Source organism: Hemibagrus wyckioides, linkage group LG18 (genome assembly GCF_019097595.1).
Source record: "Hemibagrus wyckioides isolate EC202008001 linkage group LG18, SWU_Hwy_1.0, whole genome shotgun sequence".
In the NCBI taxonomy this organism is placed as follows: Eukaryota; Metazoa; Chordata; class Actinopteri; order Siluriformes; family Bagridae; genus Hemibagrus; species Hemibagrus wyckioides.
In genome coordinates this window covers 23,122,165-23,136,683 of record NC_080727.1, presented here as the reverse complement: position 1 = coordinate 23,136,683, position 14,519 = coordinate 23,122,165, and the positions used below count along the sequence as shown (strand labels likewise).

The following is a 14,519-nucleotide window of genomic DNA, read 5'->3' as shown; positions in this document are numbered from 1 at the left end:
ATTTTGGTTAAGTATTGCAATTTTCATGTTTATATCTATTATTCATATAGAAATAAGCACTGTATGACGAACAGAAATGCATATTCAGATCAAGCCTACCTTTTGTCATCATCTCTCTCTGGGGTCACCATGTTGTCTATTATATAAAGATCAGGTCAAGACTATCCTGCTCTTCAGGGCTGTACTCACATCTTACTGAACACCTTTCATTCTCCAGCACTGGACATTTGTCATATCCTTCCATATAATTTGCAAAATGTTGTCTATTCTCTTTATAAATTGTCATCTGCGTTAACTTGCAGTGACTAATCCTGTTTTGTCAGATTATGTCTGTGTGCTCATGGTTTGTATAATATTATGGCAGTCACTAATGACAGCACAGCAGAGGTTTTGTTTATACATCAACAAATGTTTCAGGTTGCACTGACCGAGGGACCGCTCTCAAAAGTTAGTGTTGCAACAATAATGTCGCTTTTTTTTACTTATTTGAATGCCATCATGGTCTACACTCTCTGGAGCAAACCTGTTTTTAAAGAGACTCCACGCTACATCCTCTTTACCCACATGCTCCTCAATGACTCGATTCAGCTCATAGTTACCTCCATGCTGTACATCTTCAGTCTGTCCTTCTTCAAATTAATTACAGTCGCTTGTGCTTTTCTGGTTTTTGTGTCATCTACGACTTTCAATAACGCACCTTTAAACCTGGCTGTGATGTCACTAGAGCGTTATGTGGCCATACGCTTTCCTCTAAGACATGCTGAAATAGCCACTCAGAAAAGGACTCATATCGCCATTGCAGCCATTTGGTTTATTGGTTCCATAAACTTCATAATTGACTTTCTATATGGATTAGTGCTGGACTCTAACTTTCTATCTTCACAAATATTCTGCACAAGAGAAAGACTTTTTAAGAAGCCATGGCAAGCAGATGTTTTACAGGGCTTTTACGTTTTCTATTTTGTGTCAGTGTCTGTGATTATCCTTTTCACTTATGTCAGCATTTTGATCACAGCCAGGTCCCTTTCCTCCAATAAAGAATCTGCTGCGAAAGCCCACAAGACCGTGCTGCTGCACATCATTCAGCTGGGCCTGTGCCTTACTTCCTTTCTCTACAGCATTATAGAGCGGGCTGCAGCAATGGCCAGCACCAGCAGCATTCTCTTCATGGACCTGCGTTATCTAAACTATTTATTTGTGTTGATCTTGCCACGCTGCTTAAGCCCACTCATCTATGGACTGAGAGACGATGCTGTACGCCCCTTATTCATGTACTACTTTCGCTGTGCCACAGGCAAACACAAACCTTCTGTCAATGTACACTGAATTAAAGGCATTTGTTCAGCTTTAACTTTATACCATATACCAAGTGCATATCATCTGATCGCATATACAATATAGATGATGCATTTACTTTAAAGATACCCTGTGCAGAGAAAGTGTAGCAGTTATACCTTGTAACTTAAAGGTAACTTAAACTCTGACATGTTTTCAGCTTCGTCAAGCACAGATAATCCTACTCAACCATATGCTTTATATTAAACCTGAATAGTGAGTGTCTGTGTGAACAAAAACAAAGGGCTTGATGCGTACTCTGGCTGCTCAGCTAAGTTCTGACATTTATTTAATTTTAATAATCAGTTCAATACAAACTGTTGTCTAATCTTTTTTTTTGTTTTTTGCTGCACTGATCAAGCTACATAAAACTACTCTAACAAATATTGCCCACCTCAGGCTCAATTTATATATTATTTAGACTTCTGTTACAAGTATTTGTCAAATTTATGCTGATTTAGAATAAAAAACAAACTTACAAATGCTATATGTACTCAAGATTATTTTATAATACTAGATTATGAGCTGAAATCTATTCGGTGACATCAGGCATGACTTTGGGACTATGTTAAATAGTGCTTGATAAATATAAGTTTTATAAATATGGCCCAATGAAAGAATGTTGACGTGTACAACATCCTACAACATTTTCTTTTCTTATATATATATATATATGGACAATTTGTGCATACATGAGACGATATTCCTGAAATGTAAATCACATGAAAGTCAATGTACAAATTGTTTCAACATTTTTTTTTTTTTTTTTTTTTTTTTAACCCTTCTTGAAAATTGACAATGAATAACACATAGAACACATGACGCAGTCATCATAATTTTTAACAACAAACAAGCAAGGCATTGGATGAAATGCAAATGAAGAAAAATACTTATAGAAGAAAATAAGAATAAATAAACTCTGCCAGTTTCAGTGATCTTACAATCTTAGCATAAGATCTACACATCCTACAGTTATGATCATAACAACAACAAACATACCTAATTTAATCGAAATTAACAAAACATTATTTTAAGAATGAAGTGCTAAGAAGGATTTGCAGCAGAGATGATGGCATGTTGGTGGTAGTACTGTACTTGCTGATGAAGAGCAACAGAGATAAGGAGAATGGGATTCATCACTTTCATTGCACCAAGCTGATGGACGAAGGCTAGCGGAGACTGTACGTCGTCTACGTCACAAACACAGAGAGAAGGCAAAACAATCTCGAATCAGTAAACAGATCACTACAATCTGTAAGATCATAATCTCACTAAAGGCATCGTCACCTACCAGGGGAAGTCTTCTTTAAATTCGGTGAACTTATGCCGCACCATAAAGGTGGCTAAAGCATCAGCTACCTGTTAAAAAAAAGGATTAAGACACTGAGAGCAGGTAATCACATATAAACAAACGCCACATGAGATAAAGCCCAATGTGGATTAGGTTATCGATTATTAATGAGAATGCTGGTGTTTTCTTAACTAGGCCTAACTAAAAATTCTTGCCAGACTTAAAACAAATTCAGGAACACTGTCTTCATGCTTCCATGAGCATGTTAATAAATGAAGATCACCTATAAATTAATATTCATAGCACAGAGTTCATTTAAGATATTAATACAGAACAACTCCAGTTCCATAGAATTTTCATTAAATGTGTGTGTGCAGCTGAAATAAACAAGCTGGACAACTTGTAGGAGAAAACAGATGCAGATAACTCAAAGGTAACTCTTTATAGAGAACCAACTGAGGTTTCCATTATAACACATGCAAATTTACACACTCTCTATGGTATTTATTGAATACCCTATTTCTTGTGTAAATGCACCTGCAATGATTTGACAAATTTGTTTCTATCCAGTTTGATAAATGAGGTTAAAATGTTTTCAGATTGTGTGTTTGTGTATTTCAACACCTGGTTGACAACATAAAAATGAAAAAAATTATGTAAATAGCTAAAGAAGCAACTAAATACACCGATCATGCATAACATTATGACCACCTGCCTAATATAACGTCGGTCCCCCTTTTGCTGCCAAAACAGCCCTGACCCGTCCTGCACTGTGTATTCTGACCCCTTTCTGTCAGAACCAGCATTAACTTCTTCAGCAGTTTGAGCAACAGTAGCTCGTCTGTTGGATCGGATCACACGGACCAGCCTTCTCTCCCCACGTGCATCAATGAGCCTCGGCCGCCCATGACCCTGTCACCGGTTCACCACTGTTCCTTCCTTGGACCACTTTTGATAGATACTGACCACTGCAGACCGGGAACACCCCACAAGAGCTGCAGTTTTGGAGATGCTCTGATCCAGTAGCCATCACAATTTGGCCCTTTTGGTCAAACTCGCTCAAATCCTTAAGCTTGTCCATTTTTCCTGCTTCTAAAATCAACTTTGAGGACAAAATGTTGACTTGCTGCCTAATATATCCCACCCACTAACAGGTGCCATGATGAGGAGATCATCAGTCTTATTCACTTCACCTCTCATGGCTCAGAATGTTATGGCTGATCGGTGTATGTGCTGCACACAGTGATGACTAATAGAAACATACTTTTTCAGGTGCATCCTCATGGACAGCATGGCCACACTGTGGGAGAACCTGCATCTGGAACTTTCCTGTAAAAAATAAAACTCCTGAGGCACACTGACAGAAGTGTACAGACGTAATAATAATAACAATAATAACATTTTGTGCCATAGGTAATATTCTGTGTTTTTCATTATTTAAGACTTACCCTGCATCTGTCCTATGGTAAGGTCTTTATCCAGTCGGTCAATACCTGGGGAGAAAAAAAAAAAAAAAGAGTACATTGTTTATTTCCACATTATGGAATACTTGAAACATTCATTCACATCTGAAGTGGTATCCAGTTATTTATTTTCTGTAGAAGATCCCAAATCGAAGCTGTGATTCTGGCATCAGCAAGAGGCAACACACTGAACATTGATCAAACTCAGTCATATGCAAAGTAATCACAAGGCATTAAAGCATTTGATAAAATGTGTCGTGTTTAAGATACACTGAATTGCCAAAAGTTTTGGGACATCTGCCTTTACATGCACATGAATATAATACGGAGTTGTCCCACCCTTTGCAGATATAAGAGTTCCTTTCACTGGAACTAAGGGGCCGTGTCTGACCCCTGAATTCAACGATTTGGAGGGGTGTCAATATAGGCAATAAAGTGTATATAGCTAGCCACTGAGGTCATTTTGAAGCTTGTATGTTGTGTTGTCAAGAACTGTATATTATATTTATATATATATATATATATATATATATATATATATATATATATATATATATATATATATATATATACACATATATACATACATACATACATACATACACACACACTATATTGCCAAAAGTATTCGCTCACCTGCCTTGACTTGCATATGAACTTAAGTGACATCCCATTCCTAATCCATAGGGTTCAATATGACGTCGGTCCACCCTTTGCAGCTATAACAGCTTCAACTCTTCTGGGAAGGCTGTCCACAAGGTTTAGGAGTGTGTTTATGGGAATTTTTGACCATTCTTCCAGAAGCACATTTGTGAGGTCACACACTGATGTTGGACGAGAAGGCCTGGCTCTCAGTCTCCGCTCTAATTCATCCCAAAAGTGATCTACCGGGTTGAGGTCAGGACTCTGTGCAGGCCAGTCAAGTTCATCCACACCAGACTCTGTCATCCATGTCTTTATGGACCTTGCTTTGGTCACTGGTGCACAGTCATGTTGGAAGAGGAAGGGGCCAGCTCCAAACTGTTCCCACAAAGTTGGGAGCATGGAATTGTCCGAAATGTCTTGGTATGCTGAAGCATTCAGAGTTCCTTTCACTGGAACTAAGGGGCCAAGCCCAGCTCCTGAAAAACAACCCCACACCATAATCCCCCCTCCACCAAACTTTACACTTGGCACAATGCAGTCAGACAAGTACCGTTCTCCTGGCAACCGCCAAACACAGACTCGTCCATCAGATTGCCAGATGGAGAAGCGCGATTCGTCACTCCAGAGAACGCGTCTCCACTGCTCTAGAGTCCAGTGGCGGCGTGCTTTACACCACTGCATCCGACGCTTTGCATTGCACTTGGTGATGTATGGCTTGGATGCAGCTGCTCGGCCATGGAAACCCATTCCATGAAGCTCTCTGCGCACTGTTCTGGAGCTAATCTGAAGGCCACATGAAGTTTGGAGGTCTGTAGCGATTGACTCTGCAGAAAGTTGGTGACCTCTTCGCACTATGCGCCTCAGCATCCGCTGACCCCGCTCCGTCAGTTTACGTGGCCTACCACTTCGTGGCCGAGTTGCTGTCGTTCCCAAACACTTCCACGTTCTTATAATACAGCTGACAGTTGACTGTGGAATATTTAGGAGCGAGGAAATTTCACGACTGGATTTGTTGCACAGGTGGCATCCTATCACAGTTCCACGCTGGAATTCACTGAGCTCCTGAGAGCGACCCATTCTTTCACAAATGTTTGTAAAAACAGTCTGCATGCCTAGGTGCTTGATTTTATACACCTGTGGCCATGGAAGTGATTGGAACACCTGATTCTGATTATTTGGATGGGTGAGCGAATACTTTTGGCAATATAGTGTATATGCATGTATAAAATTTGATGCATTGTCGCTCTGGATACGAGCATCTGCCAGAAATATAAATGTCTATCACTTACATAGTAACAAAGATTTAAGCTAGTTTTAATTTGTTATTAATGCCTACATAAATCAAAAGTGAAAAAAGTGGCATTTGGTTTGCTCACCAGCCAGTAGCAGTAGCTTTGGCACAGGACATGTGAGGAAGAGAGAGGACAGGCCTCTGAACCAGCCCTCCCAGTACTTCTCCGTCTTAGACAGCTCAATCCGCCAGGTGTACAGGCTCTCTTTCTTCACCTGAGGATCAAACCTACAGTGATTTTCATGACAGCACACATTTTCCACTGACATGCTGCTGCTAGAAACCTGTAAACCCTTTGCTTAGGGTTCTACCAGTTACAAGAGCTCTGTGATATGGAAGATGAATGGAATACACTTTTATTAAAAAGCTGTGCTTCTGGTGCCACCCAGAATCGAAGCCTTCAGCTGCAATATGCTACCACATATTCTCTTTGAAGTGGCTATAAAAAAAAGCAGGACATGGTTTCGTGGCTGTGATGTTAATTTCACTAATTAAATATCATTAAATCTGTTGCCATGGCAACAAAATCATACCACCTGGCATGCTCTTGGTGGCAAGTTTTTTGCTCCAGAATGGCTCAGTTTTGAAGCTAGGTTAGATACTGGCACCAGCCCCTTTTAAGTGGAAAAGAACTAATAAGAATGTTGGGCAAAGGTTTCAGAAGCCTGAAAGATCAGTTAAGGAACTATTTAAAGAAGTACCTGAATGTGAACATAATGGCAAACTAAATAAGATCTCTAATCTAGGAGCATAAAATGACATCCAAAATAATAGAATAAGCCATTAAACTGTGAAGTGTCTCGTACTAGTGTTTGTCAAAATGAAGAGCTTTCTAATATGGGTTGCATAACTAGTAGTGAGGCAAATCATTTTTGGGTAATGGAAGTCTGGAAAAGTTATGCTATATGAAGCCAGTTATACAGTAAACTGCACAATTAAAAATTCTTTGCTTTTTATAAGGCTGGCCATTGAGCTTTAAGGGCTTTGTTTTGGGACACAAGTTTCTGTGCTGCACACGCTCACTTCTTTTCATTTGCAACAATGCATTTTAGCAGCAAGTGGGACATGCTGTGTAATATGACACACAGAGATTTATCTCGCACGTTCATTGCACTCATTCGTTCGTTACAGTGAACAGGAAAGGCTAAAAAGCACTGATGTTTATCAGAATACTACTGCACAAAAAAAATAAAAATAAAAAAATAGTGATCCCAAATCATCAGCTGTTACCTCTTGGTCATCTTCTTTCTTCCTTTTGAGGTTGGACTCACTATCTTCCTCCTCTTCCTCCTCTTCCTCAATGATGCCTTCACTAATGCTTTTAGAAATGCCAGGACTGCTCAAAGGCTCATCACATCTAAAAAAAAATAATAATAATATTTTTAGACTGCACAGAAATAGCTCTCTTAACAATATGGAACAAATGTAGTAAGCACTTACTTTTTTACTTGTCCAACCATAGACACACGTGCAGACTCGATATTCCTGATCTGGCCGCTCTTTACACTTACATTAATACACAGAACAATGAGTGAGAAAACACAACTTGCCATGACATACATTTGCAATTATTAAAATTACAACCTTTTTCAGTATTTTCCATACAGTTGATATTTAAGTTTGGTAATCAGTTTTTTTAATACACATTTTTTTATTTTTTAAAATCATGTTATTATGAAGTTTTCCTTGTGGAGGCATATAGTTAGGGTTTTTGGAAGGAGTCTTCAGTGTCAGTAACTTCACTAGAGAAAAAACACGAGGCTGGTAAAAGGTAACAACTCTTGTTATGAGTGATAACAGGAAATATATTGTTTCACAGACATTTCAGAACATTAAGAGGAGTGATAAAATGATCAAATGCATCACATGGCCCTGTTGTATTTTATGCCCTATATAATTGAATCATTTTTTGACATACACACTTTACCTTACTGGCAGGAGTAATGTACACTTTAATAACAACACAGTGCAGATTTTCTCTATCTATAGAATAAGTTATAGCCTGAAAGACACATCTATTCTGTTCTAAACGTAAACACAGTATTGTAACATACCTCCACTCAATGGCATTCTCCACTGACTTGAAAGTTTTTGGTCGACTCCTTAAAAAATTCTGCATACTGTTTAAGGCATCCATCGCTGTACCTAAACAGAATAATCAGAACAAGTGCACAATGATGGAAGCAGATTATTTATATATACACACTATATTGCCAAAGGTTTCAGCACACCCCCCCAAATAATTGAATTCAGGTGTTGGGCTCGGCCCCTTAGTTCCAGTGAAAGGAACTCTTAATGTTTCAGCTTCATACCAAGACATTTTCATTTCAGTGAGTTTGGTGTGGAGGAACTTGACTGGCCTGCACAGAGTCCTGACCTCAACCCCATAGAACACCTTTGGGGTGAATTAGAGCGGAGACTGTGAGCCAGGTCAAAACTTGTCCCGCCCTTTGCAGCTAGAACAGATTCAACTCTTCTGGGAAGGCTTTCCACAAGGTTTAGGAGTGTGTTTATGGGAATTTTTGACCATTCCTCTAGAAGCACATTTGTGAGGTCAGGCACTGATGTTGGATGAGAAGGTCTGGCTCACAGTCTCCACTCTAATGCAGAGTTAACCCACGGAAGTCTGCTGGACCAGACAACATTCCTGGCAAAGTTCTCAGGGAGTGTGCAGAGCAGCTAGCAGATGTCTTCACTGACATCTTCAACATCTCGCTGAGCAGCTCCATCATCCCTACGTGCCTCAAGACAACGACCATCGTCCCTGTGCCAAGGAAGTCTACGGTTTCCTGCCTCAATGACTATCGTCCCGTCGCACTCACACCAATCGTGATGAAATGCTTCGAGAGGCTCGTCATGAGGCACATCAATTCACAGCTACCACCCTCGCTGGACCCCTTGCAGTTTGCGTATCGTCCTAACCGCTCCACGGATGACGCCATCACCACAACCCTCCATCTGGCCCTCACACACCTGGACTGTAAAGACTCCTACGTTCGAATGCTGTTCATAGATTTCAGTTCAGCATTCAACACACTCATCCCTCAGCAGCTGATTGAGAAGCTGAGTCTGCTGTGCCTGAACACCTCTCTCTGCAACTGGATCCTGGATTTCCTGACTGGGAGACCTCAGTCAGTCCGGATCGGAAGCAGTATCTCCAGCACCACCACACTGAACATTGGAGCTCCTCAGGGCTGTGTGCTCAGTCCATTGCTGTTCACTCTGCTGACTCACGACTGTGCAGCAATGCACAGCTCCAACCACATCGTCAAGTTCGCTGATGACACGACCGTGGTGGGTCTCATCAGCAAGAACGACGAGTCAGCATACAGAGAGGAGGTGCAACATCTAACAGCCTGGTGCAGAGCCAACAACCTCTCTCTGAACGTTGACAAGACCAAAGAGATGGTTGTTGACTTCAGGAGAGCACAGTGTGACCACTCTCCGCTGTCCATCGATGGGTCCTCTGTGGAGATCGTCAAGAGCATCAAATTCCTTGGTGTCCATCTGGCGGAGAACTTCACCTGGTCACTCAACACCAGCTCCATCACCAATAAAGCCCAGGAGCGCCTCTACTTCCTGAGGAGGCTGAGGAAAGCCCATCTCCCTTCCCCCATCCTGACTGTGTTCTACAGAGGGACCATGGAGAGCGTCCTGAGCAGCTGCATCACTGCCTGGTTTGGGAACTGCACCATCTCAGATCACAAGACCCTTCAGCGGATAGTGAGGACAGCTGAGAAGATCATCGGAGTCTCTCTCCCCTCTGTCATGGACATTTACACCACACGCTGCATCCGCAAAGCTAACAGCATTGTGGCTAACCCCACACACCCCTCACACACATTCTTACACACCCCACACACCCCTCACACACACTCTTACACACCCCACACACACCTCACACACACTCTTCACCCTCCTGCCATCTGGAAAGAGGTACCGGAGCATTCGGGCCCTCACAACCAGACTGTGTAACAGTTTCTTTCCTCAAGCCATCAGGCTCAACACCCTGGACTGAACTGTTCTACACTCTCACACACACACACACACACACACACACACTCTCACTCAGGACTGAACTGTATATCAACACTCTGTCTCTCTCACACACAGATACACACACTCTCTCTCTTGACTGTGTGGACGCACACACACACAATTTATATTGTTCATACTTATTGCACTACCTCTACCTGTCATCCGCTGCTATAGTCATATTTATGTTTATTTCTATTTGCACTACCTCAACCGCTGCTGTGTATTTTTGCACAATTTTTTTTTTTTTTACATCATTTCACTTTATCTTATCTTATTTCACTTACATTCCAGTACACATGTTCTTTTCTTTCTTTTCGGCGCTAAGTGTCCTGTGTTCTTTTTGTGTTGTCTTTTTTGCACTGTCTTGTCTATGCTCTGTTTGCACCTAGCTGCACACTGTGCACTTTACGTGGCTAAGACACACTTCTGTCCTAGCTCTGTGGTGTTGTTTTTGTGTTGAACTTTGTTGTTGTATGTTTATGTAGCACCAGGTCCTGGAGAAACGTTGTTTCATTTCACTATGTACTGCGTCAGCTATATGTGGTTGAAATGACAATAAAGCTTCTTGAATCTTGAAGAGTTTCTTTCACTGGAACTAAGGGGCCGAGCCCAACCCCTGAACTCCATGATCTGGAGGGGTGTCCCAAAACTTTTGGCAATACAGTTTTATATACTTTAGTATATTGTGTAGTATAAACACTGTTAACAGAAGATTGCTCCAGTTTCCTGAAATGTAGTACTGTGTTGTAACCAATATCTATTGGAAAACTGGATCATTCTCCCAAAAAAAAAAAAAAAAAAAAAATACAAAAAAATTCTACCTTCCACTACATCAATCACACAAAGGCCAAGCAACGACGGCACGTGATTGGCTGCGGCAGTGTGGACCGCTATTGCTCCACCCATGCTGTGACCGATCATCATTATTGGGGGTGGGTTTTCACCATAGAGAGCTTCAACAACTTTTCCAACATCCCTGTATGATCAAAAAGCTCAAATATCAGTTTAAATGAATACATAAGGTCCTAGAGCACTCTTTCAAAATGGTCTAAGGACTCACTTGGCCATTGTTTCAGCTGACAGGTCTTCTGGGTTTCTCACTTTTGTGTCTCCTAGAGATGTTAAAACATGTGCAGGTACAGAGCAATCATTTACTGCATAATAGAAGCCTTTGCATAGCTATACACAGTACAAGAGAAGAAATGAAAAGGAAACTGTATTTTTTTTAGTGAAAGGAATTAGTCATCACTCACCGTGTGCCCTGAGATCCATAGCCACAACCCTGCACTTAATCCTGCTACATATCACTCCCTGTTAAAGCAAATAACCAACACACTGAGCTTTATCCTTCATTCTGAATACCACCGTATTGTAATGTTATACAAAAGATAAATGAGTCACTGCTTTATAAAGTAAACCATAATGATAGCATATGTATGGAAGGTGAGATGCTGAGGACACTAACAGTGAAGACAGCCCAGGAGAGAGCCGAGTGGCCTCCTCCATGAAGCAGAAGCAGCACCGGACCCTGAGAACCACTGCTGTAGATCCTGAATGTGTGCACAGGAGTCAGGGAAGGGTGAACAGGCCAAAGCAGACAACAAAGCATAACACATCATGATGCACTGTGGGTCTGGAAACAACGGAATTCAAATGGTCTTTCCAATCAATGAGTACATCCAAATTAGTAAATGAATAGGGCCTGGATATGATTAAAGAAAGGTGTACAAATCACTAGCCCAGAATGTGTCACGGTTGTTAATTTTTCTTTCATAACTGGACAAGAAATAAACGTTAGAATAAATGTAATCTAAGAGTTAAAGTACGTGTCAAAATACCACACTAAAGGAAAATAAAGGATATGTCTTTGCTGTTGTCATTGTCCACTTCCACATCTTCCATGGTTTCAAAATACTGACTCCAGGGCAGGGGAGAGAAGTCACGCTTTCTCCCAGGTCTGGGTGCCAAAATAGAGAAGAAAAGCACAAGTGTCATAAGAAAAGTAGAGTGCAAGTATAATAAAGAATAAGTGGCATTATAGAAACTCTTAGGACATTTATTTGAACCTGAACTTCACTGCACAATCGTAGGTTTAAGACTGAAGCTTCTTAAGAGCTGACATATTCTGTGTCAATGATCTACACCTAGGCTGAAGAGAAGGAAGGAAGGAAGGAATTCAATATCCTCGTAGTTCGAGGTGTCAGTGATTCTTATATCTCAATGTCGCCTAACATGCCAGAATATTCCAATATCTTTGTTAATGTTCTGAATTCAATTAATAGGGGAAAATGTGAAGGAAAGTGAGGACAAAGGCAGGGAGGACTGTCCGTTCTGCAAAGAGGACTGGAGGTCAATGCACTAAAGTACAGTCATTTTTATACTCTGTTCTGAATCATGTATTTGGTTTTCTTTTTGCATTTTTTAGTTTGACATGCTACATCATTTCTTATAGAAGCATTATTACTGGAATCAGGGATTTGCTGCTCATGAATTTGATTCTCCACGACTGTCACGTGCTGTTTTTTTTACTGCTGCGATATCGCAATATAGAAATGTTTTACCAAGCACTGTGATATAGTACTTTTGTTATATCAGCAGTAAAAAAACAGCACGTGACAGTCGTGGAGAATGAACAAAGTAATGCCTAATTCAGGTAGATATTAAATTGTACGATTAAACATCAATCAGTTTTGAGAGGAGTAAACCTCTGTTTACTCCTCTCAAAACTGATTGATGTTTAATCTACCTGAATTAGGCATTACTTTGTTCATTTATGTTTTAATTAACACTAAAGACAAAAAAATCAATTAAACACTTTAATATTATTATTTTTTAAATTATATTGGCACAATTAATCACGATATCGATAATTGTCATCATATCGCCCAACCCTAGACTACATATAGTAAACAGAATCGCTTTGCTTGCAAGACAGACAGACAGACAGACAGACAGACAGATAGATAGATAGATAGATAGATAGATAGATAGATAGATAGATAGATAGATAGATAGATAGATAGATGCTATATAGATCCAATTTGTGTCAATCTACTAAAGTCGTGACATTAGTGTTGAAGAGATTGACAGAAGAAGCCGGCTAGGCTAGCTAACCCACACACACGATAAACGCACTGAAATTACCCGCTTAGCTAGCTCCAATAACAAATGTCCAAATGTTCGTGTTTGTTTATTTATCTTTCTTAAACTCCAAACTCACCCCATTTTCATTTTCGAGCCCGACTGTAAACCTCCTGCCGTCGGGGGTCTGGAAGCTAACAAATTCAAATGCAACTGTCTCTCCATTCTGTAATTAAGTTCAACACCTTTCCTTAGCAAAAGCTGCTTGTCGTTGCACCATAAAGGTGTTTTTTATAAACCCTATGTGACTAGTTTAAAGCTAGTTAGCAGCTAGTTTACAAAGGTAGCTACAGAAATCTAACCAAACCCCACACAAGCAAAAGCCACCACCCACCAGTGAGCCTTCTCAGCTCAGGATTGTGGGAAACGGAGGCGACAAACTGTTGCTCTACTGTACAACGCATATGCGCTGTGTCTGTATGAAAACTACATTTCCCATAATACGCATCGTCTAAGGACCGCAAAGACGTAGCGCCCCCGAAAGAAGATGAGGTAATGCTGGAGTGACATGCTGAGCGTCTGTTTTTAGACACACCATTGGAGTTAGCTGTTAAGGTCTATTTACTGAGATGGTTTTCAAAAAACAACAACAAAAGTTTGCTTGAATGTAATTCTAATTTAAACACACTAACTTCATCCTTGATACTGAATCATGACAATCGATTCGATTGAAAGACTAAAGCCTAGTTCACACTACAGGATTTTAAGCCCGATTTGTAAATTAACGAGCTCGCCGACAGATCGGTCTGTGCTCGTGGGAAAATCAGCGGGTGATCAGCACTCAGCAATCTTTATGTGTGATCTACTCAACGACGCATCAAAGAGGCTCGCTGACACCTCGCAGACAAAATCCAGATATATGGCGTGTTAAATATCTGGGACGGTCGGCCGACTCGACATCACGTGGTGTCAATTGTAGCTACGACCTCCAGCCAATGAGAGAGCAAGTCAACAGTGTTGAGGTCACCGGAAGAAAAATAGCAGCAGCAACATGGCTTCAAAAATAGTGTGGACACAACATTTATTTTAATAAATTAACATTTATCTAGAGCGAGACTCCATCCATTTTCAAAAGAAACCTCTACTGAAAGTCTCGCGTCATTTCCGGATCCACCTGTCGCGTGTGTTTTCGTGACAAAACGTGTGTTGGGGATGGCGTTGGGTGACGAGTTGTTGTCAGATGGTGTGGTGTGTGACCCTCTCTTGTGGATCATTTACGAAGCGTCGCGTAGTGTGAACACCACAAGGACAAAAAGACATACAGTGAAGTCATGTAGTCTGAACAGCAAAGCGATCTGCCGACGGTTAAAGTCTT

The 14,519-nt window shown here is 40.8% G+C and overlaps 2 protein-coding genes across 2 annotated transcripts; one reads left to right on the top strand and one right to left on the bottom strand.

Moving 5' to 3' along the window:
- The first annotated feature begins 357 nt into the window (after nucleotides 1-357).
- LOC131369330 (odorant receptor 131-2-like) lies at nucleotides 358-1,326 on the top strand. The gene has a single exon (XM_058415919.1). It carries the CDS (start codon nucleotides 358-360, stop codon nucleotides 1,324-1,326), a length of 969 nt encoding a protein of 322 aa, XP_058271902.1.
- A 267-nt stretch (nucleotides 1,327-1,593) lies between these two features.
- ppme1 (protein phosphatase methylesterase 1) lies at nucleotides 1,594-14,018 on the bottom strand. The gene is made up of 14 exons (XM_058415918.1): nucleotides 13,284-14,018; nucleotides 11,929-12,020; nucleotides 11,529-11,623; nucleotides 11,317-11,374; nucleotides 11,124-11,175; nucleotides 10,885-11,039; nucleotides 8,080-8,170; nucleotides 7,466-7,531; nucleotides 7,256-7,382; nucleotides 6,111-6,240; nucleotides 4,075-4,119; nucleotides 3,891-3,955; nucleotides 2,627-2,694; nucleotides 1,594-2,525 (listed from the first exon to the last, which is right to left on the bottom strand). Coding segments are annotated over exons 1-14 (1,131 nt in total). The 5' UTR covers nucleotides 13,370-14,018; the 3' UTR covers nucleotides 1,594-2,524.
- Between the last annotated feature and the right edge of the window lie 501 nt (nucleotides 14,019-14,519).

Coding starts and splice junctions, on each gene's coding strand:
- LOC131369330 (XM_058415919.1), top strand. CDS start 358: ATGGCAGTCACTAATGACAGCACAGCAGAGGTTTTGTTTATACATCAA.
- ppme1 (XM_058415918.1), bottom strand. CDS start 13,369: ATGGAGAGACAGTTGCATTTGAATTTGTTAGCTTCCAGACCCCCGACG. Junction 6,241..7,255: donor AGAAAGAAGATGACCAAGAG/GTAACAGCTGAT, acceptor TTTGATCCTCAG/GTGAAGAAAGAGAGCCTGTA. Junction 4,120..6,110: donor AAAGCTACTGCTACTGGCTG/GTGAGCAAACCA, acceptor TTTTCTCCCCAG/GTATTGACCGACTGGATAAA.